Source organism: Panthera uncia, assembly GCF_023721935.1.
Source record: "Panthera uncia isolate 11264 chromosome A1 unlocalized genomic scaffold, Puncia_PCG_1.0 HiC_scaffold_17, whole genome shotgun sequence".
NCBI classification, from domain to species: Eukaryota; Metazoa; Chordata; class Mammalia; order Carnivora; family Felidae; genus Panthera; species Panthera uncia.
This window is the reverse complement of record NW_026057577.1, coordinates 31,422,532-31,449,121: the sequence shown is the minus strand read 5'-3', so window position 1 is coordinate 31,449,121 and position 26,590 is coordinate 31,422,532. Positions and strand designations below refer to the sequence as shown.

The 26,590-nt window shown below is 41.3% G+C and overlaps 1 protein-coding gene across 4 annotated transcripts in view; it reads right to left on the bottom strand.

Moving 5' to 3' along the window:
• The window catches only part of CTNNA1 (catenin alpha 1), a 184,651-nt gene extending 159,048 nt beyond the window's left edge, over positions 1-25,603 (bottom strand). The window contains exon 1 of one of the 4 annotated variants that reach the window (XM_049649300.1): positions 25,579-25,603. In XM_049649300.1, coding sequence (XP_049505257.1) covers positions 25,579-25,585 — 7 coding nt within the window. In that variant the 5' untranslated portion in view covers positions 25,586-25,603. The other 3 variants (XM_049649301.1, XM_049649302.1, XM_049649299.1) reach the window with 3 other exon arrangements.
• Between the last annotated feature and the right edge of the window lie 987 nt (positions 25,604-26,590).

The following is a 26,590-nucleotide window of genomic DNA, read 5'->3' as shown; positions in this document are numbered from 1 at the left end:
GCTGCACTAAGTCACTGTAACAGACAACTGATTATAGACGCACAGGAAGTCCCTGTTTCCATAAGAAACTGGAATGACTCTGGTCAAAAAAGCAAGTAAGATGAAACCAGCATCTGGACTCACACAAAAGAAATGAGAGACAAAAGGGAAAAGAGGTTTTTGTTTTAGAACAATGAGACTAAAAGGCAGAGAAATTTTTCACACAGCTGAGGAGAAGACCACAGGAAGAGGACTGTACTCTTGGAGAGCCAGGAGAAAAGATGCCTGAACTTGGAATGAGTCTAGGAAGTTACCCAGACTGAATGTGAAAATAAGAATTGTCTCTAATACTGGTGAAACTAATTTTGTCATTAGTGATAATCTATTTTGCCATTCACTGACCATCTACCACATCCTAGGATCCTGCTACATGCAAGGGACAAAAAGACTAATTAGAAATCCCTCTTAGGGGCACCTGGGTGGCTCAGTTGGTTAAGCTTCTGACTTTGGTTCAGGTCATGATCTCAGGGTTTTTGAGTTTGGGCCCCATGTTCAGCTCTGTGCTGCTAGCTCAGAGCCTTGAGCCTGCTTCAAATTCTGTCTCCCTCTCTCTCTGCCCCTCCCCTGCTCACGTTCCATGTGTCTCCCTCTCTCTCAAAAATAAATAAACATTAAAAAAAAAAAAACAATTAAAAAGGGGCACCTGGGTGGCTCAGTCGGTTAAGTGGCCAACTCAGCTCAGGTCATGATCTCAAGGTCTGTGAGTCTGAGCCCCACATCAGGCTCTCTGCTGTCAGCACAGAACCCGCTTCGGATCCTATGTCTTCCTTTCTCTCTGTCCCTCCCCTGCTTGTTCTCTCTCCCTCTCAAAAATAAATAAACATTAAAAATTTTTTTTTCTTAAAGAATTCCCTATCAGATCATCACAGCAATTAATTATTAAGTACTGTGAGGACCAGGGGCAGGCCTCCTCCAAATGGGCCGCTTTGGCATGAACATTTTGAATTAAAAGTAATCAAAACCCAGCAGATTCAGTAAAAGCTCTCTACCTCCCCCTCAACTGCCTGCTTGTATTAGGAAGACAGCTATTAACAAATTATCTTTACCTAAGAAAATTATCTACTAATAGGGCAACCTTTGTTTTCCAAACGTCTCCTTTCACCTTCCTTCTAATGGTCTTTCTCTCCTTCATATCCTTAGGCCCCTATCTTTCTCCTTAGCTCATATAAGTATTTTGTTGCCTGTCTGGAATTTCCATGTTTGCTTAGATTCCCCTTGCATACACTTTTTTTTTTTTATTACTTTATTTTTAAGTAATCTCTACACCCAACATGGGGCTTGAACTCACAAACCCGGTATCAAGAGTTGCATGGTCTTCCAACTGAGCCACCCAGGTGCCCCACCTTACGTGCATTATTAAATTCGATTTTCTCCTATTAATCACTCTAATGTCTATTTGGTTCTTAGTCCAGCTAGAAGGATCTTAAGGGTAAAGGAAATTCTTCCTCCCCAACAGTACAAAAGGAAATAGGTATCTTTACAAGGGAGAAATCTGGCAGATGCTAATTAATCACGTGTTTAAACTTGGCATCACCACCAGAACAATGTGACAATTGTTGTGATGCCCTCAGAAAGATACATCATCATATACATAGTACTGCCAAAAATTAAAACAATCAGACCAATCCAAACCGTAGAGCATCTACAAAACGGGCCTAAACTCTTCCAAAGTGCCAATTTGACGAGGGAGACAGAAATACTTTACAGAGACATGACAACTAAATGCACTATGTGATCTTTTATTGATTCCTGCATTAAAAAAAAAAAAAAAAACTATAAAAAACATCACTGGGACAACGGTTTGAATTTAATAGGACTATGGACTATACCATGAGATCAGTAAGTACTTCTGGGAATCTTACTAAAAGGCAAACTGTGATTTAGTAGGTCTAGGGTAGGATGTAAGAGTCTGCATTTCTCCCAAGTTCCTAAGTTCCCAGGGAGAACCAACAAGATTTTTGGACCTCTCTTTAAATGGAATTATGTTACTATATCAATGTAAAATTTCTCCTGTGACATAGAATTTCTCATGTGATACTGTAGTTAGGTAAAGGCAGTGTCTTATTCTTAGGAATTATATGCTGAAGAATTTAAGGGTGAAGTTCCCTGGTATCAACAGTTCACTATCAAATGCCTCAAAAAAAGCTTATATAAAGCAACTGAGCAAACATGAAAAATGTTAACAACTGGTGAATCTAAGTGAATTGATGAATCAAGTGCTCACTCTATTACTTTCAACTTTTCTATACATTTGAAGATTTTCAAAAAAAAAAAAAAAAAAGGTGGGGGAAAGAGCTCAGTCTAGACAGGAAAACAGTTACAATACAACAGAAAATAGTTATAATACATCAGTATACAAGAGGAATATCCAGGAGGGAGTCCCCAAAAGGTCAGGGAGTCCTCACTGAGGATCTCTTGTAGGAGAGGAGGGGAAGGATACTGTTTCAGGCTATAAGAGGAGACAATGGCAACAAAGAACCTTGATGACTTCCAAGAACAAACATGAGTGAAAAATAGAAGATAAATATTTAAATGACAAAAAATAAGGTTTGAAGATAAGCAAAGAAATCAAAGGCATTAGAGGTTTGGTCTTTATCTTTCCCAATTTAAAAATACTCTGGGCCCTGGGCACCTGGCTGGCTCAGTCAGAAGAGCACGTTGATTCTTGATCTCAGGGTTTTGAGTTCAAGCCCCACACTGGGTGTAGAGATTACTTAAACATATTTAAAATATATATTTTTTAATTATATATATTTATTTAATATATACACATATATATTTTTTAAATACACTGGACCCATTCTATTCTTATAGTTTATAATACTACTTAAGAAACCCTAAAACCAACCCCTCTACCCATCCACCCTCCAAAAAACAAAGAAGCAAACTCCACCTTTTCACAGCTACCACAGTGAATGTCAGAAGTGGCCAGAGCAGCATTTCCCCAATCTAAAGGACTTTTCCCAACAAGCAACTGAAGAGCTGTTATTCAAACTCCATAGGCCATAAGCCAAGCTTTTTCCTCCAAATCTTCTCCCTCTTTGGCTTTCTCCATTTCTGCTGACCAAAGATGCACCCAACCAGCTACCCTAGAAGGAGACTCTAGGCCTCTCATCCTCTTCCCTACCCCTCCTCTGTACATCAGTAAATACCTGACTCTACTAACCCTTCCTATCTCTGGGCTCTGGCCTACATTCTGGTTTAAAATATCTAGAAGTCTTCTCATTTCCAATCATTATCCAGACAGCCTAATTTATCATTATCATAGAATCCACTCCTCAAAGGCTAAGGGACTACTTCCCCACCACAAACAGGGTGAAACCCAAACTCCTGTCTACAAACCTGACTGCAACTAGCCTAACAGACTAGTCACCTACATCCACTCCATGAAATTCTTCTCCAATGCACATTCATGTCTTCAGGCCTTTATAAAAGCCCTTTCCTCTGCCCAAAGCATCTTTCCAGACTTTTCCATCTTCCTTCAAGACTCACACAAATGTCCTCTGCTCCCACAGAAAGAGCTGTTGCCTCTTTTCTGGGTTCCCCCAGCACTTCACAAGTATCTCTATTATAGTACTTGCCACACAGCACTGTCAGTGCATCTGTCTCCCAGGAAACTGGGAACTCCCCTTTGAACACAGGGACCATGGCTTTTTTGAGCATGATAACTTTCACCTAGTAACAATCTATAAATGATTAATACCAGCCTTGACTGTTTTAGGTTTCATTTAGCAACATTAGCACTTGTGGAAAGAAATAAGAAATGTCTCTTCTTACAGATTAGCAAAAGTAAGTATAGACTGATATAGCAAGACTAATAATCCCATTAGTTTGTAAACTTCTTGAGGTTAGCAAAGGTGACTTACACATTCTTAACATCTCCCAGCATGTGCTTTGAAAGGCAGACTTATTGTATTTAATTGAACCCTTCCCACTGAAGTAGAGATAAAGCAAACTAAATGCTGCCTCTGACCCTGACTCAATAAAGATACCTAGAAAACATTATGTCTTTCACTGGTCTTAATGACCCCAAAGAAGCTTAAATTTCTCTCAAGTATTGCCATTTCCCTGGTTTTCCCTCCTCCTCCCAAGAGATCAAGCTCACATTTCACTTAGCCACTTCTCTGCAAAATGACAGGTTTCTAAAGATACACTTCAAAGTCAGACTACAGCTTTTCTAAGAATATGATGACCCTTAGGTCCAAGGAAGAAAGAAAATGATAAAAGATGACTGTAAGAAACCTTTACCAATTCAGAGATCCCCACAAACAGAAAACCCCATGAACACTGACTTACCCTTTCAGCTTCTGCCTTATTCACTGCACTATCATTTTTCACAAACCATGATTAAGAGTCTAGATTAATATTGAAATATTTAACATAATGAAATATTCATCATACCATGAGAGAATAGTTAACAATGCATCTTTGCTTGCAAAGAAAAGCATGTATCAGAGTTGCACAGGGTAAACAGACTATTAGCAAAGGCTCCTATCCTTCATGTCACTTGAAATGGGCCACACTGAATGCATTTCCTGAGTTATGATAGCACTTTCAGTTTTCAGAACAGTCTGCAGTTATACCTGGTTAATAAACCAGTAGAGGATTATGTAACCTAATAATTAAACAGGCTTCCAATTCACATCTTCAATTCATGTCAAATATTAACAAAAACAAAACAAAACAAAAATGATACAATAAAACATTTTGAAAATGTAAATGATGGTCCACTTATTTATGACAATATTTAATAATGAAATCTCAGAATAAGAAAATGAGGGAAATCCACAGCTCAATACAATTAAATGCAATAGCCAAAATTAAGCAATCCAGGATAGAACTAGTCTTTAAATCAGCAATTAAGGAATAAGACCAGTTATTTAACACTGAGATTAAACTGGATCAAATTATTCATTACAGGGGCACCTGGGTGGCTCAGTCAGTAAATGGAGGAGCGTGCTTGGGATTCTCTTTCCTCTCTCTGCTCCTCCCCTGCTTGCATGCACCCACACACGCTCTCTCAAAATAAATATTTTTTTAAAAATAATAATAAATTATTCATTACAATATTTTAAGGCAAATGATAGTTTGTTTCTTCTCTAAAGCCCTGGAAGTCTCTTTTAAAAAAACTTTACAGCTTAAAATTATAACAACTTCCACAGTGTAATTCCTGCTCTTCTACTATAATTGGAACATGGGACAGACGACAAAAATTTTTAAGTATATTTACTTTATTTTTGAGACAGAGTGAGAGTGCAAGGGGGAGGGGGAGGGACAGAGAGAAAGAAAGACAGAGATAAAGAGGCAGAGAGAATTCCAAGCAGGCTCTGCTCTGTCAGCATGGAGCCTGACTTGGGGCTGTATTCCAAGTACCATGAGATCATGACCTGAACCCAAATCAAGTGTCCAATGCTTAACCCAGTGAGCCACCCAGGCGCCCCCAGCTGACAACAAATTTTAAAACCCAGGGCACCTGGGCAGCTCAGCCGGTTAAGCATCTTTTTTTTTTTTTTTTCCAAGTTTATTTATTTATTTTGGAGAGAGAGAGAGAGAACAAGCACGAGTAGGGTAGAGGCGGAGAGAAGGAGAGAAAATTCCAAGTGGGCTCTGCACTTGTCAGCAAAGACACAGGGCTCAAACCCACGAAGAACCATGAGATCATGACCTGGGCCAAGATCAAGAGTCAGACTCTTAACCAACTGAGCCACCCAGGCGCACCAAGCATCCAACTCTGGATCCTGGCTCAGGTCATGATCTCAGTTTGTGACAACACATCGGGCTCTGTGCTGACAGAGCCTGCTTGGTATTCCACCTCTCCCTCTCTGCCCTTCCCCTGCTTGTGAGCCCGCTCTCTCTCTCTTCTTCCTCTCAAAATACCTAAATAAACATTAAAAAAACAAATTCAAATTAAAAAAAATGTTTTTAAAGCAAATCACACTATTCATGTAATACTTGTTCCAAATGACCAATCTATATTACAAACATTTAAAATAACACTCAAGGGGCGCCTGGGTGGCTCAGTCAGTTCAGCAGCCGACTGCTGCTCAGGTCATGATTTCACAGCACGTGAGTTCGAGCCCCAGGTCAGGCTCTGTGCTGACGGCTTGGAGCCTGGAGTCTGCTTCGGATTGTGTCTCCCTCTCTCTCTGCCCCTAACCGACTCGCATTCTGTCTCTGTCTCTCTCAAAAATAAATAAACATTAAAAAAAAAATTTTTTTTAAGGAACACTCAAAGTTGCCTTTCAAATCATATTTACATTATATTCATTACTCCAAACTTGAGCCACTGAATAAGCACAAATTAAATCACTATCAAAAACTGGGGTTGATAGATGACAGTCCATCAACAAGTAAACAGAAATCATGTTAATTTCAAGCTCCATTAGAAATGGGGCTAGGGGCACACTGTCACATAGAGAAGTTTGATAGCTATGAAAAAAACTAAAGAAGAAAATAATGAACATTTAGCAGCTCCAACAGAGAAAGAGCAATGTTGAAGTTTTATTTTGAAGCATGGTTATTTCTGCACATTTTGAACTTTCAATAACACATGAATTTAGTATAGTGCTCTTGCAAGTGAGCAAACAGCATGAGACAGGGCAAGTCAAGCCAGACTGTCCACTTCCCCACACTGTTCAGCACGTTCAAGCCAGCCCACCATGTGAGGGGCTGAGCTGATCAACACACTGTACAAACACCCTTAAGGTCTGGAAGCTAGCACACTCACAATCTGGGCAAATTTTAGGAACTGTTGTTCCATGAAGTGCTCACAGATGCCTGATGTATTTAACTTTTTTTCTTAAAAGAAAATAGAAGGTACTAATATGACTTAAATCCTCCAGGGGCACCTGGAGCATCTGACTCATGAGTTTCTGACTCATAATTTTGGCTCAGGTCATGATCTCTCACAGTTCCTGAGACTGAGCATGTCAAGTCCTGTCTCTGCACTGACAGAATTGTGGGGAGCCTGCTTGGGATTCTCTCTCTCCCTCACTCTCTGTCCCTCCCCCACTCATACTCACACACATGCTCTCTCTTTCTCTCAAAGTTAGTAAACATTAAAAAAAAAAAAAAAAGACTTAAATCTGCTAACATGGACATTATAATGAAAATCCCTTGAATACTTTTACTTTTTTTTTTTTTAATGTTTATTTATTTTTGAGACAGAGAGAGACAGAGCATGAACGGGGGAGGGTCAGAGAGAGAGGGAGACACAGAATCGGAAACAGGCTCCAGGCTCTGAGCTGTCAGCAGAGAGCCCGACGCAGGGCTCGAACTCACGGACCGTGAGATCATGACCTGAGCCGAAGTTGGACGCTTAACCGACTAAGCCACCCAGGCGCCCCAGAATACTTTTACTTTTAATGGTGTGGCTTCACAGTCACTCATGAGGAAAAAATGATTTGGGCTGAGGAAGTAATCAAACTTGAAAAAAACCTATTTTTACCTATTGTATCACTTTTCATATGCACTAAAATTCACTCTGTTATACTATTCCTTGAGTTTTAACAAACTCAAACAATTGTGTAATCACTTCAACAATCAAAACACAGGAAAGTTAAATGGATTCATTTGATTTTCACAACAGCATATACATACAACTAAACCACAGAATAATACAAAATACTGTTAGCTTCAAGAGCTATTTTGACATCAGCTTAACACAAAGCTACAGTAATCAAAACAGTGTGGTACTGGCATAAAGACAGACATATAGACCAACAGAACAGAACAGACAGTCCAGAAAGAAATGACATTTACAGTCAAATTTGACATTTACTGTCAAATGATTTTTGACAAAGGTGTCAAAATCAGTCAATGAGGAAAAGACAGTCTTTTCAACAAATGGTCTTGAGTAAACTTGCGTAACCACCTGCAAATGAATGATGTTGAACCATTACCTAACATCATAAAGAAAAATAAACTCAAAATGAATCAAAGACCTAAATGTAGGAGCTAAAACCATAAAACTTACAAGAAAACACAGGGTAAAAGTTTCATGACACTGGATTTGGCAATGACTTCCTGTATATGGCACCAAAGACACAGGTAACAAAAGAAAAAAATAGATAAATTGAACTTCATCAAAATGAAAACTTTTGTGTATCAACGGATACTATTACCAGAATCAAAAGGCAACCCAGAGAATGGAAGAAAGTATTTTCAAGTCATATGTGATAAGGGATTAATACTCAGAAAATAGAGAAAACTCCTAAAACTAAAAACCAAACAACAACCCAATGATGTGCAAAGGATTTGAATAGACATTTCTCCAGAGATATAGGGATGTCTAAAAAACACATGAAAGATATTCAACATCACCAATCATTAGGAAACGCAAATCAAAACTACAATGAGGGCGTGTGGGTCGCTTGGTTAAGCATCCGACCTCGGCTCAAGTCATGATCTCACAGTTTGTTAAGTTCGAGCCCTGCTTCAGGCTCTGTGCTGACAGCTCAGAGCCTGGAGCCTGGTTTGGATTCTGTGTCTCCCTCTCTCTCTGCCCCTCCCTTGCTGATGTTCTGTCTCTCAAAAATAAATAAACGTTAAAAAATTTAAAAAAAAACAAACTACAATGTAATACCACCTCAAATACATTAGGATGGCTACCATAAAAAAAAAGAAAAAAAGAAAATATCAAGTATTGGCAAAGATATAGAGAAATTAGAGCCCTTGGGCACTGCTGGTAGGAATATAAAGTGGTAAGTTTCACAGTTCCTCAAAAAATTAAAAATAAATGTACCCTATAATCCAGCAATTCCACTTCTGGGTATATCCAAAAGTGAAAGCAGGGTCTCCAAGAGATATTTGTACATTCATGTTCATAGCAGCATTCACAGTAGCTAAAATATGGAAGTAATCATTCATCAAGAAATGAATGAATAAGCATAATGTGGTGTGTGTATATATACATACATATGATAAAACATTATTCAGCCTTAAAAAGGAAGGAAATTTTCATATGCTACCACATGAATGAATCTTGAGGATATTATGTTAATAAGTAAAACAAGACATACAGACATAGTATATGTTAATAAGTGAATTAGTTAATAAGTAAATAGTTAATAAGTAAAACAAGACATAAAGACAAATGCTACATGATTCTTTTATGAAGTACCAAGAGCAGTCAAAGAGACAAAGTAGAATAGTGGCTGCCAGAAACTGGAGTAAGAAAGAAATGGGGAGTTCATAATGTTGTTTAATAAAAATGGGGAGTTGTTTTACTTTTACAAGATAAAAAGATTTCTAGAAATGTATGGTGGTAAGGTTGCATTGCAACATAAATGTAATTAATATCACAGAACTGTAGGCTTAAAACAAGTAAGAGTAAATTTTAGGGACAAATGGGTGGCTCAGTCAGTTAAGCATCCCAACTCTTGATTTTAGCTCAGGGTTCTGAGATTGAGTCCTGCATGGGGCTCCCCACTTGGCATGGAGCCTGCTCGAGATTTTGTCTCTCCCTTGGCCCTCCCCCACGCTCGCTCTCTTACACACACGTGCACACAATCTCTCTTTATCTCTCTAAAAAAACACAAAAGGGCACCTGGGTGGCTCAATCCGTTGAGCGACCAACTCTTGATTTCAGCTCAGGTCACAAATGAGCCCACATCAGTCTCTCTCTCCCCTGTCAGCACACAGCCTGCCTGGGATTCTCACTCTCAAAATAAATATTTAAACTATATCATTAATCAATGGTAGCAAATTTTATTGAATTTTTTAATGTTTACTTTTGAGAGAGAGTGAGAGCCAGGGGAGGGGTAGAGAGAGAGGAAGAAGACACAAAATCCGAAGCAAGCTCCAGGCTCTGAGCTGTCAGCACAGAGCCCAACACAGGGCTCTAACTCACTGCGACATCAAGACCTGAGCCAAGGTCGGATGCTTAATCGACTGAGCCAACCAGGCACCCCATTGATAGTACATTTTATGTTTATTTCACCACAATAAAAATTTTAAGGGAAAAAAAAAGGAAATTCTGACACATGCTACAACATGAATGAACCTTAAAAACATTGTATCAATAAGTGAAATAAGCCAGACACAAAAGGACAAATATTGTATGGTTCCACTTATATGAAGTACCTAAAATAGGCAAATTCATAAAGACAGTAAGTAGAAGAGAGGTTATCAGAGGCTGGGTAGAGGGGAGGATGGGAAGTCACTGTCAAATACATACAAAGTTTCTGTTTCGGATGACAAAAAAGTTCCAAAAATAGATAGTGATGATGGTTGCACAACATCATAAATGTATTTAAGGCCACTGAAGTGTACACTTAACAACTATTAAAATGGGAAGTTTTATCTTATGTATGTTTAACTATAATTTAAAAAATACTTTAAGAGTAGGAAAACTTTTCCAAGTTAACCTCAAGAAATAATCAAAGATGGGGAGAAGATTGAGCTACACTAACACGGCTCTACAAGCAAACTAAATGTCTAATAGGGCTGATCAAAAAGAACCTACAAAATGGAATAGTCGGCGATCATTAATATGCTATATCAGTACTGTGCAATTAATCATATATCATCAGTTCTAAAGCATACATATTTCACATTTTTAAGCCTCTAACATCTGGATGGGTCTTACAATTGATGTTATTGTCTAGTATATTTGGTGGTGTTTCCTTTTTCAAAGGGATACATAAAATAAAGGTTAATCTTATCCTACTAATAGGGGAAATGTTCAAATTATGACAAATGAACAGTAGATTACAAAAGAAGACAAAGTAAAAACTAATTTTTATAAAAGTTATTGTCAATATACATACCCAAAAACAAAGATTAGAGGATGTACACCAAAACATTACCAGTGTCTATCTTTAGGTGCTATGAGTTTTATTACAAAAAACTTTTTTAATAAGGGGCGCCTGGGTGGCTCAGCCAGTTAAGCGTCCGACTTCAACTTAGGTCATGATCTTGTGGTCCATGAGTTCAAGCCCAGCTTCGGGCTCTGTGCTGACAGCTCAGAGCCTGGAGCCTGCTTTGACTGGCTGTCTCCCGCTCTCTCTGCCCCTCCCTCACTCATGCTCTGTCTCTGTTTCTCAAAAATGAATAAACATTAAAAAAAAAATTTTTTTTTAACTTTAATAAACTGGATGTAAAACCATGCCTCCACCCCTTGGCACAATCCTATATATAGCATATGTATACCTACTATAACTAATTCAGTATTTATTGAAGAGTATCTGATATGGCTTTATAAATGAATTGGGCCACCTGGGTGGCTCAGTCGGTTAAGCATCCATCTTCAACCATCTTCGGCTCAGGTCATGAGCTTGATTCTATGCTGACAGCTCAGAGCCTGGAGCCTCCTTTGCATTCTGCATCTCCCTTTCTCTGCCCCTCCCCCGCTCATACTGTCTCATTGTCTCTCTCAAAAGTAAATAAACATTTAAAAAAATTTTTAATTAAAAAAAATGAGTCAGGTATCATAGGAGTCAAAGATTCAGAAGGATGTAATTACCCTGAAGGAGCTCGGCATCTACCAAAAGATTTTAAGGTCTAGAAGAGTCTTAAGGAAGGTAAGCCTGCAATTTAATGCTATTTAAGTACTGAACTAGCTCACTAGTTTTACTTGCAAGACAACCCACTTAATATGAATAAAAAAATTTCCTGTTCAGGAATTAAATTTTATCATTTTATCACATTAGAAGTTTAAATAAATATACTTCATAAATTCTCTTATTCATTACACAGATAGCAAAGTTCAAACTCTAAGCTCTCCAGCTGGGACTTAAAAGATTAAAAACTCCTAAGGCAGGCTAGGTAGCTCAGCTGGTTGAGTGTCCAACTCCTGATTTCTCAGGTCCTGATCTCATGGTTCCTGACTTCAAAGCCCTGCATCCAGCTCTGCACTGGCAGCACACAGCCTAATTGTGATTCTCTCTTCCTTTCTCTCTGCCCCTCCCGTCCTTTCTCTCTCAAAATAAAAAAATAAATAAATAAACATTAAAAAAAACCCAAAACTCCTCCCTGGGGCACCTGGGTGGCTCAGGTCATGATCTCACTGTTCACAGCTCAGAGCCTGGAGCCTGCTTTGGATTCTGTCTCCCTCTCTCTCTGCCCCTCCTGTGCTCACACACTGTCTAACGCCTAAAAACACGTTATCATCCTAATTCATGAGACAGACATAATCAATGACAAATCACCAAGAGCAGGAAACACCCCACCCTACACATAAATCTTGAGTGTTCGTTATGACCATTTAAAAATTACATTAAAAAAAATGTTTCCCTACTTTCTCCTTGTTCACCATGTGCTCACTGTGCTGAAGGGTAAAGCAGCTACAATAGTAACTTAGTTCCTTCCCTCAAGATGTCCACAGTGTAGTTGAGGGGAGAAAAAAAGCATAAAAAGCTCCATGCTATGGGATTTGGCAATGATTTATACATGACACCAGAAGCATAAACAACAAAAGAAAAACCAGGTAAGCTGACCTTGATCAAAATGTAAAAGTTTCATGAATCAAAGGACATTATCAGCCCATAAACTTAGAAAAAATATTTACAAATCATATACTGAAAAGTAATAAATATCCAGAATGTACACCCACTATTGGATATTTACCCAGAGAATATGAAAACACTAATTCAAAAAGATACATGCATCCTTATGTTTATTGCAATATTATTTACAATAGCCAAATTATGGAAGCAGCCCAAGTGCCCATCGATTGATGAATGGATGAAGTAGATGTGGGGTGTGTGTTACAAAACACACACACACACACACACACACACACACACACACACACACTGGAATATTACTCGGCCATAAAAAAAGAATGAAATCTTGCCATTTGCTACATGGATGGATCCAGAAAATATAATGCTAAGTGAAATGAATCAGAGAAAGACAAATACCATATGATTTGACTCATATGTACAATTTAACAAAACAAAGAAAAAAAAGACAACCAAAAAACAGACACTTAACTATAAATGATGGCTACCAGAGGGGAGGTGGGTGGGGGTGAGTGAAATAGGTGAATTAAGGATACACTTATTATGATGAGCATTAAGTAATGCACAGAATTGTTGAATCACTACACCATATACCTGAAACTGTAACACTGTATGTTAACTATGCTGGAATTTTTTTAAAATCCAGAACACATAAAAAACTCCTATAACTCAAAAGGGGGGTAGGGAGCTAACAACCCAATTAAAACTCTTGCACAGAGATTTCCTCAAAGAAAATATACAAATGGATCACAAGCACATGAAAAGATACTCAACATCACTTATCAGAGAAATGCAAATCAAAACTGCAAAGAAATACCACCTCACTTCCATTAGGATGGCTATTAAGGAAGAAAGGAAGAAAGGAAGGAAGGAAGGAAGGAAGGAAGAAAGAAAAGAAAGGCGCCTGGGTGGCTCAATGGGTTATCGACATTTTTTAATTTATTTTTTTTAATTTACATCCAAATTAGTTAGCATATAGTGCAACAATGATTTCAGGAGTAGATTCCCTAATGCCCCTTACCCATTTAGCCCACACCCCCAAAACCCCTCCAGTAACCCTCTGTTTGTTCTCCATATTTAAGAGTCTCTTATGTTTCGTCCCTCTCCGTTTTTATATTATTTTTGTTTCCCTTCCCTTATGTTCATTTGTTTTATCCCTTAAAGTCATCATATGTGTGAAGTCATATGATATTTGCCTTTCTCTGACTAATTTCACTTAGCGTAATACCCTCTAGTTCCATCCACTTAGTTGCAAATGGCAAGATGTCATTCTTTTTGATTGCCGAGTAATACTCCACTGTGTGTGTGGGGGGGGGGTGTGTCTGTGTACACACACACCATATCTTCCTTATTCATTCATCCATTCATGGACATTGGGCTCTTTCCATACTTTGGCTGTTGTTGATAGTGCTGCTATAAAATTGGGGTGCATGTATCCCTTCAAAACAGAACACCTGTATCCCTTCAATAAATACCTAGTAGTGCAATTAGCTGGGTCGTAGGGTAGTTCTATTTTTAATGTTTTGAGGAACCTCCTCCAGAGTGGCTTCTCCAGCTTGCATTCCCACCAGCAATGCAAAAGACATCCTCTGTCTCCGCATCCTCACCAACGTCTGTTGTTGCCTGAGTTGTTAATGTTAGCCAGCCTGACAGGTGTAAGGTGGTATCTCACTGTGGTTTTGAAGCACTGACTCTTGATTTTGGCTCATGTCATTATCTCATAGTTCTTGAGATGAAGCCCTGCGACAGGCTCCCCGCTGACAGGGCAGAGCCTGCTTGGAGTTCTCTCTCCCTCCTCTGCTCTCTGTTGCTCCCCAGCTCGCGTGCACATGCACTCACTCTGTCTCTCTCTCATTAATAATAAAATGTTTAAAAAGAAAGAAAATAACAAGTGTTGGTGAAGATGTGTTATTAACAGCCAAAAAGTGCTAGCAACCGAAGTATCCATCAACAGATGAAGAGATAATGGAGTATCATTCTGCCTAAAAAAGAAAGGAAATTCTGACACATGCTACAACACAGGTGAACCCTGAAGGTATTATGCTAAGTAAAATAAACCAGTCACAAAAGAACAAAGACTGTAGTATTCCACCTACGTAAGGTGCCTACAGTAATCAAATTTAAGAGAAGAAAAGTACAATGGTGGTTGTCAGGGGACTGAAGAGAGGCAAAATGGGGAGTTACTGTTTAACGAATATGAAGTTTCAGTTTGGGAAAATGAAAAAAATTCCAGATATGGATCGCAGTGGTAAGTTCACAAAAACGTGAATATACTCAATGCCACCAGTATACATAAAAATAATTAAACGGTACATTTTGTTACATATATTTAACCACCAAAAAACACCCAAAAAAAAATACCAAAAAACAGGATAGTGAGAATGTCATAATCAGGGGCAAATTTTAGATTTCTCATCAATTAAAGATCATTTCAGCAATGATGAAAAATGTCTCAATGGTAAAACATGTTAATAAGCCTTCATAAATGGATGGCATTTGTGTCAGAGAAGGATGAGGCACTCTAGTATGAATGGCTGGCAGGTGCAGAGAACACATACGTCTACTGTAAGTAGAAAATTAATTTGAATTTACAGTAGAAAATAAACTTGAACAAGTTAAGTTAGGGCCAGAATTCAGAAGCCCTTGAATGCCAACCAGAGTCTGACCAGTTCAGCAAGGCGATATGAATGTGAGTTCTGCTTAGGTATAAAGACTGAAAAGCTGGAGGGGAAGACAGGAAGACACTCAACTAACTATGGCAAACACTAATTAACACTATGACACTCAACTAACTATGGCAACTATAATGTTCCCAAATATCAGATTAAAAACTGAAATGAGCACAGAGACAGGTAGTGACTTCAAACTGATAAGAAGGGATTTCCAGAGTACTGGCTGGTAATTTACTGTTTCTTGGTCTGGATAGTGGATGTGATGGTCTTCGCTCAACTACTTCAATAAGCAGGTACTCTTATGATTTGAGCGCTCTTCTACATGTATATCATACTTTAAGTTTTGTCAAAAATAAAAGCCTGGACCTCACTTCTAAGAAACCCTCAGCTGGGAGGAAGGCATACATAAAAATATTTACCAAACAGTATAAAAGATGCAACCACAGAATATGTACAAACGACCCAAGAAGCACTGAGTTCTAAGAGAAAACCAGAGGCAGTGACATCTAAGGTGGGTTTTAAAGAGTAAATGAGTTTGTCAGATGGATGAAAAAGAGAACAGTGCTCCAGGCAAAGGAAAAAATATGAAAAAGGCACCAAAGCAAACAATAATAGAACAATTTATCCAGAGAACAAGTAGTTTTGATAGTTCAAAGATAAGATAATCTAAACTACGGTGGAAGTAGAGAAAACAGAAAAAAGTAATTAATGTAAGATGAACACTGGATGGAGAAGATTTCATCTCTGATTAGATACGGGTAGAAAAGGAAGAAGAATGGAATGGAGATGGTTTTCAGTTTGCCATAATCAGACTACTGCCTCATCCATCACAGTTCCACCCACAAGCTAGACTCCAAGCTGAGAAGCCACTTTTTCCTCCTTCATTCAACAAGTACCTAATTTGCCCTCCAGGCAAGGTACCAAGTCAAATGCTAAGGTTATCAAGGGGCTCAGAAGCCCACTTCCTGGAGGAAAAAGCAAGCAGGGACATCAGTAATAAGGTACAATACAATGCAGGACACCTCCTGGTGAGAAGGTTTGCTACCAGAAAGGAAAGGGCTAACTTGAGTCATGAGATATGACTAAAAGCTCATCGTGAAAGGGATAAAATACAATGGGAGCAGGGGTATCATTGAGGAAATAGTTACAGATAAGCCTACACCCCTACATCCAATCCATATTTAAGTCCTGTCTCATTTCCCCAAAATACAGCTCCCTTTATCCCCACCACTGCATTCCCACCATCTTCCTTGCTTAACTCCCTATTTTCATTTGTACACAAGGCTTCGAAGCACAAGCAGGAGTGCTCTTCCTTTAAAAAATCAGGTCACGAAAGGCGCCTGGGTGGCTCAGTGGGTTGAGCCTTGGACTTCCGCTCGCGTCACAATCTCGCCATTCATGGCTTCGGCCTGTGCTGGGCTCCGCACTGACAGTGTGGAGCCTGCTTGGGATTCTCTCTCCTTCCTGCTCTCTGCCCCTCCCCCACTCACACTTCCCTCTCTCTCCCTCCCTCCCTCTCTCTCTCTCTCTCTCTCTCTCAAAAATAAGTAAGTGAACCTCGGGGCGCTTGGGTGGCTCAGTCGGTTGGGCGTCCTACTTTGGCTCAGATCATGATCTCACAGTTCATGAGTTTAAGCCCCGCGTCAGGCTCCATGCTGACAGGGCTCCATGCTGACATCACGGACAGAGCCTAGAGCTTGCTTTGGATCCTGTGTCTCCCTCTCGCTCAGCCCCTCCCTACTCGTACTCTGCCTCTCCCTCAAAAATAAACATTAAAAAAATTTTTTAAGTAAATAAATAAACTTTAAAAAAAAAACAAAAAAACAAAAAAACCAGATCATGAAACTCCCCACAATAGCTGCTTACAGCTGTTAGCATAAAATTCAAACATGTGACCTGGCATTCTGCAATCTCATGTGAGGCCTTCTCCCCACCCCAAAAGTTTTCAAGATATACAGGTCTTCTCTTAGGTCTCAAACCACATGAAGTTCATTCCTATCTCAGGACCTTCAACACAAGCAGAGGACAGTGTTCCCTTGTCCAGATCTTCACTAGCACTACACACCACCACCTGCAACAACCAGTCTGTCCGTCATGTCTCAGGCTATTACTTTCTCAAAAAAAATTCCAGGACCCTACCAGTTACTGCTGATCTCCACATGTGGTTTAGGTTTCCAGAAAAGTGTCTCATTCTGGGCATGCTGAGGCTGAGAAGCCCCTAGGACACTCAGCTCTCTGGTGTACAGGTGACCATGTAGGTCAGGTGAGACATCCACGACAAGAAGAGAAGCTTGGACTTTAGTATCTAAGTTTGAAGACAGGGAGACTGTGAGAAGAGATTCTCACCGTGGAAAAGGCACCCCTGATCTCTCAATCACTGTCTGGAATGAAATGTTGATGATGGGAATGAAGGTGATGCCACGTCAATGGTGTGAAAAACTGAGACATGTTGGATAGAATCTCGGGCATGAGTAGACTGAAAAAAAAAAAAAAAAAAAACACAACTGAAAAGAGCCAAAAATTTAAGGAAAACCAGAAGAGTTATGTCACAATTCCACAAACTCCTCTTCTCTTTTATGTTTCCTCCACTGACAAAACCCTACTTATGTTTCATCCAGTTCAAACGCCATTCTCTTCCAGAAGCCTTTCTGGACTTCTCCAAACAAAACTTATTAGCCCCCTCTCCATGCGTCCTCAAGTTTCTTTTATCGTTAGTAGTGTATAAAATTTGACCCATCCACAAGTACTGTTAGGGTCTGCCCTGCAAGACATCTAGGCTATATACCTTCCCTACATTACACTGTCAACTCTTGGGGGGGCACAGACGACATCTTAAATCATCTGTGGGTCTGAAAGAAAAGTGGATAAAACAGTTATTTTTTAATTTTTTTTTTCAACTTTTTATTTATTTTTGGGACAGAGAGAGACATAGCATGAACGGGGTAGGGGCAGAGAGAGAGGGAGACACAGAATCGGAAACAGGCTCCAGGCTCCGAGCCATCAGCCCAGAGCCTGACGCGGGGCTCGAACTCACGGACCGCGAGATCGTGACCTGGCTGAAGTCAGACGCTTAACCGACTGCGCCACCCAGGTGCCCCAACAGTTATTTTTTAAAAGTTAAGAAGGATAAATAACTGGCGAGAGGCTATCGGTAATTTCTCCACTTTTAACATCTTATGAAACAAAATAACAATTAAATTTGTATAAATTATTTTAATTTATTTAATAACAGTAATTTAAATTTTTTTTTCTTTTCAGTTGTGTTTTTTTTATTTTATTTTTGGGACAGAGAGAGACAGAGCATGAACGGGGGAGGGTCAGAGAGAGAGGGAGACACAGAATCGGAAACAGGCTCCAGGCTCTGAGCCATCAGCCCAGAGCCTGACGTGGGGCTCGAACTCACGGACCGCGAGATCGTGACCTGGCTGAAGTCGGACGCTTAACCGACTGCGCCACCCAGGCGCCCCTAACTTACATTTTCTTAAAGTAACATATACCTGTAGTGTCCTTTAAAAAGTCAGTGCCAAAAAAAAAAAAAAAAAAAATCCTCTCATGGAAATGCTTATCCTGTGGCAACAATACAATGATGTAACCGTTTCCTTCAACATATATACGATATGCCCTAAGTTTATTTGGAGACTTACCATATCTTAACATAATCTTCTAAACTGTAGATTCTGTACAAAACAAACACCAAAAAAATGTTAGAGAGGCAGGAGGACATGAGGGTGTCTGCCAATCCTGGTTTGAGTCAACTGCCGCCTGCATTGTTGGGAAGCCATTCCTGCCTTCAAGCCAGGGTCAGGCATTCGGTCCACATTTGTTCCAACAAGTGCTTCACACACGCACACTCCTTTAAAAGTCCACAAGAAAGACTCCAACGCCACCCGTGAATACCAGAACTAACCAGAGGGAAGTAGGTCCTATTAACCAGCACGAATAGACTGAGTAATTGCACAACAAAGGTTAACTTGGTACACGCCAAAAGTCCACTCGGGTGTGGCGCACCTTCCCAGCCAGACCCGGTCCGAGGAAGACAGCACTGCACCCTCACATTCGCCCCGGCCGCGCGTGCGGGAGCTGGGGCTCCGCAATCCTCACGTCCACCCGCCAGCCAAGTTTCGGAGGCGGGGGAGGAGGGTGCGACCACGGAAACCACAAACCACAATCACTTCACAGGAAAGCTCAACTCTCCGCCACTCCCTTACCGGAAACAGCGCGCAGCCTCCGCTCCACAAGGAAGGCGGCCGAGGGGGTCGGGCGCGCGCGCCGAGTCGGCCGCGACAAAGTTTAGAAACCGGGAGAAACTTTCCCGGGAGGAAATGGCGCGTCCGCGCGGGGGCTGCAGCTCGCTCCGCTCCAGCCACTGCGGCCCCTCAACTTCCCCAACGCCAGGAAGAGGCGGCCCCGCCCGCTCGCCCCTCCAGGGCGCAGGCCAGGGGCCCCGCAAGAGAAACCGGTCGGGCGCCGCACCGCAGCCCTTCAGAAGCCCGATTCAGGGCGGCGTCGCGGAGAAGACCATGGCCGGCCCGCCCACAAGAGGAGCCCCTCAGCCCGGGTGCGGAGCCCGCGTCCGCCTGAAGAGTTACCTGCGGCGAGTGGGGCGAGCGCAGGAAGAATTCCCGAGGCCCGAAGCCGACGGTCGCCGCTTTGTCTCCCTCCAGTCCGGCTCCGAAGAGGAAATGGGCAGCGCGGCGCCCCCGCCCCCCGCCCGCGGCCCCGGCCCCGCCCGCCCTTCCCGGCACCTCCCTCCGGCGCGCTCTTCCCGGCGCCTCCCGCCGTCGCCCCGCTTTCCAGGCCCTCGCCTTGGGGGTGAGGTCCCGACGGAGAGACGTTGGCGACGCCGAGGCGGGACCCCCAGGAGGACCTCTTGCTCTCCGCCCTTTACCCCTGAGTTACTTCATCCCAAGGCCCCAGTGGGCTTTCGGGCCGGGAGTGACACCCATTCCCGCTCCGAGAAGTAGGAGGAGCGGTGACTCCTGGAACAGCCCGCGAGCGGGGGAGGGCAGGTGAGTCACCGCTCCGCGCACAGGTGAGTCTCCCGGCGCTGCCCGCGCTGGCCCCACCCCCCAGCCGGTGGCTCAGGGACTGGGCGCGGCGACGCAGTCCTGTGGACGCCCCTCTGAGGAGTGCCACAGGTGCTCCCGAGTAACAGTCTTCCAGAAAAGTAGTCTAGGCCCACACACTGATTTTACGGAAGGAAACTGGCCTCACAGCTTGAGGCGGAGTGGAACTAGAATCCAGGGACCTTATAATGTGAGGTGGAAGGCCTCCTTGAAATCACCTAACTCATCCCCTCACTTGACAGATCCGGAAGCCAAGATACCTCCGGTTGAAGGACAAGGAACATGTCACAGCAGGAACCCCTCTTGTGATTGCCCCCTGCACACACAGACACACACTTGATGGACCTGGCTTTTATCCCTACCCCTCAAGCCATTTAGGGAATGTTTATCCCCACCCTTCCTTATCTTCCTGGTGAATGCTCTAAAATAACTTCAAAACAAACAAACAAAAAACAAACAAAACAATTACATATTCACTGTCAGCCTGATTTAAAAAAAAAAAAAAACCTAAAAGTTTCAACTCCTTCATCCTGGGGTGATGAACAAGGTTGATTTCAGTATTGGCCTAGAAATCCAAAATAATACAAGACCCAGTACCCACTGCAATCTTGGTGCTGAGCACTGAGTAGGGTACTAGGGAGACTGCCCACAACATGTTTACCCTTTACTACTCACATCTCCTTCTCCCCCAGGGAATACAAACTCCTGGAAAACAAAACCTGTATTTCCTCCAACACCCCAGCTCAATGCTCATCCCCTAGACAGTGTGAAGTTAACATCTACAGGTGAATGTGCCCACGGTAATTCAAAGCACTCTGGGTTTCTGCTAGGTAAGAGATGTGGACAAGGCACAATAGAGGACCATGAAGGGAGAGAACAAACTTCAAAGAGAGAGACCTTAACAAGCCATTCTTGCCCCAATACACCCCATTCTCTTTCTGTCTTCAGAGTCTTTGCTCCTGTAGTCTCCCTTGCCTGGAATGCCATGGCTTCCCCCCACTACCACACTTGGCTACCTCAGAACATAGTAATCAATCAATAAATATCTGTTTGAACCAACAAGAGACAGTTAAGGGATTATACTCCATACCTTTGTATATCCATCACTTCACTCAGGAGCAGCTACTTAACTTGTGAGGCCCCTTGTTCAAAAATTATTAACAATTTCAAGACAGCAGAGTATTCATGAAGCCATTCTAAGCATAAGGCCCTACTATAGGTTTAATATTTATGTCCCCAAAAGTTCATATTTTGAAAACCTAGTGCCAAAACTCATGGTATTAGGAGAGGGACTTTGAGGAGATGACTAGGTCATAAGGGTGGAGCCCTCTGGAATGGGATTAGTGCCCTTATAAAAGAGGCCCCAGAGACATCCCTTGCCCCTTCTGCCATGTGAGGACACAGCAAGAAGGCTCTATGAACCACAAAGAGAGGAAGAGAACTCTCACCAGAATGTTACCATGCTGATACCTCGATCTTGGACTTTCCAGTCCCCAGAACTATGAGAAATAAATTTCTCAGTCTGTGGTATTTTGTTATAGCAGTGCAAAGTCCTTAAAGATGAAAGCGCAAGGGTTGTTTTGAGAAGAGAAGGGTCAGGTGACAAAAAGGATATGCTAAGGGACTTGCAGTATGCCCTGTAAACTAGGGGAGTCAGCTTTCTACCTCTGAGAAACCTTGAAAAGCTTACCAGGAAGACTTGAGCTTTCACCGTGTCCCAGGCACTTCCTTTGTGCCAGGTGGTGGGGGAACCATGACACGATAGAGAATAAAACTACCCTGATGCTCTTCTCACACAACTTAAAATATAATGGAAGAGACAGCTATTAAAACAGGTAAAACTATAAAAAGAAAGTCAAGTGTGAAGATAGAAGAGAGATAGAAGTAGATATGAGGGGGAAATTAACCTAGGCTGGGTTCAGCGACCTGAGGAAGTGACCTTTATGTTATGACTCACGCCGGTCATACTTTAGCACTCGCCTCTCTACCAAAATTGCTTTCATCAAGGTCTCTGATAACCTCCATGATGCCAAATCCAGTGGTCAGTCTCGTGCACAGATGACTTTTACCATCATCAGTGCTTGATCACTCTCCTTCTTGACACACGATCTTCATTGGGCCTCCAGGACACTAGGTTCTTCTGAGTTTCTTCAGCATCCCTAGCTGCAACTTCTTATTCTCCTTTGGAGATTCCTTCTAAATCCTCCCAACCTTTAAATGTTAGAGCAGCAGTTCTCAAAGTGCACTCCAAGGACTCCTGAGTCCCTTTTTTTTTTGGGGGGGGGGGGCGGGTAGTAAGGTGAAAACTATTTTCATAATAATATTAGAATATCATTTGCCTTTTTCACTCCCAGTCTCTCATGGTGTACACTATAGTGTTCCAGACGACATGATGTATCATATGGCATCACACAGAATGCAGAAGCAGATGGAGAATCCAGTTACCTTTTATTAAACCGGACAGTTAAAGAGATTTGCAAAAATGCAAATAATAATGACACTTCTCCCTAAATTTCCTTTTGTTTTCGACAACATTGTCATTTTGCTTTAAAAGATGTTTTGATGATAATGTAATAATACAGTAAACATTGACAGACAAAACTCACACAAACAAAAGCTCTTTGAGATCCTCAAAAAGTTTTAAGAGTGTAGAAGATTCTTGAGATCCAAAAGTTTAAGAACTGATGTTACAGTGTCCCAGGATCCATCCTCAGACCCCTTTGTCTGCCATAAACCCATTGGCGACCTCATCCAATCTTTTGGCATTAAATATGCTGACAATTCCAGGTTTATGTTGCAACCTGAACCTTTCCCTTGAATTCTAACTCCCATATTCATTTCCCTACTTGATACCTCCATTTGGATACCTAGTAGGCATCTAGACATTTCACTTTATATGTCTATATGTCTAAAACTGATTTCCTGACAACTGTCCAAACCTGCTGATCCCACAGTTTTCTTCCTTTCATTAAATGGCAACTCCGTTCTTCTAGTTGTTTAGGCCAAAAACCTTGGAATCATCCTTGACCATGATCTTTTCCTCACACATTTTATATCTGATTACTCAACCAATCCTGTGCCTCTACCTTCAAAATGTAGTGTGTGTGTGTGTGTGTGTGTGTGTATTTTATACCATTTCCACTGTTAACATCCTGAATCAAGCCATCATTATCACTTACTTGAATTTCACAGAAGCCTCCTAACTGGTCTCCTTACTTTTGCCCTTGCCTCCCACAGTCTACTCTTATTTCAGCAGCTGGAGTGATTCTGTTAAAATATAAGTCCATACATGTCACTCCTACTCTGCCCAGAATCCTCCAATGGCTCCTATCCCACCCAGAGGAAAAGGCAAGGTCCTTATAAGGGCCTGCAGACCTTACCTGCTCCTACACATTTCTCTGACACACTGGCCTCTTTACTATTCCTGGAACCCATCAGGCAGGCTCTCCCCTTAGGGCCTTTGCTTTCTGCCTGGAATGCTCTCCTTCAAATAACTGCCTGACTCACACTCTCTCACCTCCCCCAGGTCTAGGCTCAGCTGTCACTTTTTGAGGGAGGCCTCTTGGCCACCCTATTTAAAATTGCAACCATTTCCTCCAACATCCCCATCCCTCTTTCCTTGCTTTTTATTTTTCCTTAGAGTGTATCACCATCTGACATATAAAGTCATACTTATATTTATATTTATATATTTATTTTTTAACTTATTGTTTTCTCCTGTTTTCCACCAGAATTTAAGCCTCATGAGAGTGAGAATGTTGTCTATTTTATTCAGTGCTATGTCTTTGATGCCTAGAATAGTGCCTGGTACATAGCAGATCCCTCAATAAATATTTGTTGAATGAATGAAAGAATGAATAAGTGGGACCTTAAAAAAAGACAATGACAAAATGGATAGGGAGGGAAGGAAAGAGTTTGATTCTAGACCAAGGGACAAGGAACTTTGAAGGCCCTGAGTCCCATTACAGGAAAAGAAGTTCTCTGATTTAGGAGCTGGTGAGGTAAGCAGAGGCCAGACTGGAGAGGGCTTTTTAAGGCTTCACACTTTACTACGAGGGGAAGGGGACACTACAAAGGATTTTACACAAAGAGATAATATGATCATATTTTGTTTTTAAAAATTTTACTTTGGAAGAAAGCAGATTGTAAAGCAGTGCACATAATACCCTATTTATGTTTGAACAACATATACATATCCATTTTAATGCTCTTTTCTCATAGCTGCTAAGCCATTTAAAACATATCATCTGTTCAGAACCCTCCAGTTTGTCCTATCTCACTCAGAATAAAATCTACAAGATCTTGCCTAGCAACCTCAGACCCATCTTTGGCTTTTCCCCTACATCTTTCCCTACTGCCCTGTACTTTTCCATAACACATCAGGCACTTTCCTGCCTCATGGCCTTTGCATTTCCAGTTCCTTATGCTTGGAATGGTCTTCCCCCCATAGCATTTTATTTCACCCCATGGCTTCATTCAGATCTCAAAGGTCTCCTTGTTCAAGCGGCATTCACTAACTGCCCTTCATAAAATACCACTAGCACCCACTTCCCTCCCCTCCCCTCTCCATTATATTTCGTATTTTTTAAAGATATTTTTAAATTTTAATTAATTTTTTTTTTTTTTTGAGAGAGAGAGAGAGAGCACATGAGTGGGGGAGAGGGGCAAAGGGAGAAAAAGAGAGAATCTTAAGCAGGCTCCTTGATCAGTGTGGAGCCAGATGAGGGGCTCAGTTCCGTGACCCTGGGATCATGACCTGAACTGAAATTGAGATTTGGACACCCCACCACTGAACCAGCCATGTGTCCTTCCATTTTATTTCTTTATCCTACTGTACTTCATAGCACTAGTCACCACCTAATACATTATATGAGCACTTATTTACTTACTATCTGTCTTCTCCATTAGAATGTAAGTGTTGTTAAAGCAGGTAAATTTTTCTGTTCATTGTTGTGGTTCCAGCACCTAGAACTGTGCCTGGCAGATAAGAGGTACTCAGTTGAATGAATGGTTACAAGTGTGTAACAATACACAGCAAAGTTTTGTGATTACATGCTGGGAGAGGAGTTAAGAGCACTTTTAGGTTTTCTGTATATAGAATAGTATATAAGGGTAGTGCATGGAAAAAAGTGGATAGATTTGGGACCTATGCAAAAGGACAGAAGATCCTTAGTCTTGCCAATAGATTGGATATGGAGCTTTCTGACTTGATCAGCTGAAGAAATTATGGTGCCACTGACCCAGATGGAGAGCTCTGGAGGTAAAGGAGGTACAGATAGCGTGGAAAACAATGCAGACAAAGAGCTGTTTTCTGTCATGCTTAGTTTTAGTACCTACCAGACATCTAAGAAGAGATATCCTGTAGACGGCAGTATATCCAAATCTGAACTCAGGAAAGGCCGAGTGGAGATAGAGGTATGGGACTCATCTGCACCTGGAGAACGTGCAGAAAGAAAAGATGGAGGCCCAAGATCAACTTTTAAGAGAAAGAAGAGCTAGAACGGGAGACCGAGTTCCCTTCTGCAGCCCCAGAGCCCTCCTTTTCCTTTCCTACATCATGATCTTGTCAATTTCCTGCGCCCTCTACTTGGAAATCTCTTTGCCCTAACTCTTCATCTTGCCTCCTTCTTTTTCTTTTATTTTTTAATTAAATATTTTATTTAGTGTCTGTCTGTATGCTGGATTTTTTAGATCACTTACACTGTTTTTTCCCCAATCTTTTCAGCCATTTTTAAAATATTTTATTCTTTTTGGAACAGTTTTAGGTTCATGACAAAATTGAGAGAGGTAGAGATTTCCCATATAGACCTTGTATCCACACATTCATAGCCTCCCCCATTATCAGTGTTCCCCACCAGAGTAGTACATTTGTTAAAACTGATGAGCCTATATTGACCCATCATATTCACCCAAAGCCACAGTTTACATTACATTTGACTCTTGGTGTATATTCTACAGGTTTGGACAAACGTGTAGTAACATGCATCTGTCATTATAATACTGTACAAAGTATTTTCACTGTCCTGAAAATCTGCTACGCTTTGCCTATCCATCCCTGCCTCTGCTTCTCATTCTTAAGGACCAATTTTGACATCGCCTGGTCAGAGAGGCCTTCCCTGACCACACCCCCACACCCCAGCCACTCTCTACCACATTACCTTATTTCTACTCTCTATAGCACTCATCCCTCTCTAGAATTGCCTTGTTTGTCTACTGGTTTATTTTCTGTATCCTCCATTAGATTCTAAGTTTCATGAGGACAGGAATCTTTCTGACTTTTTCCACTTCTCTGCTTCTGCGTAGTACCTGGAACATAAAATGCACTTTAAAAATATTTGCAGGGTAGCCT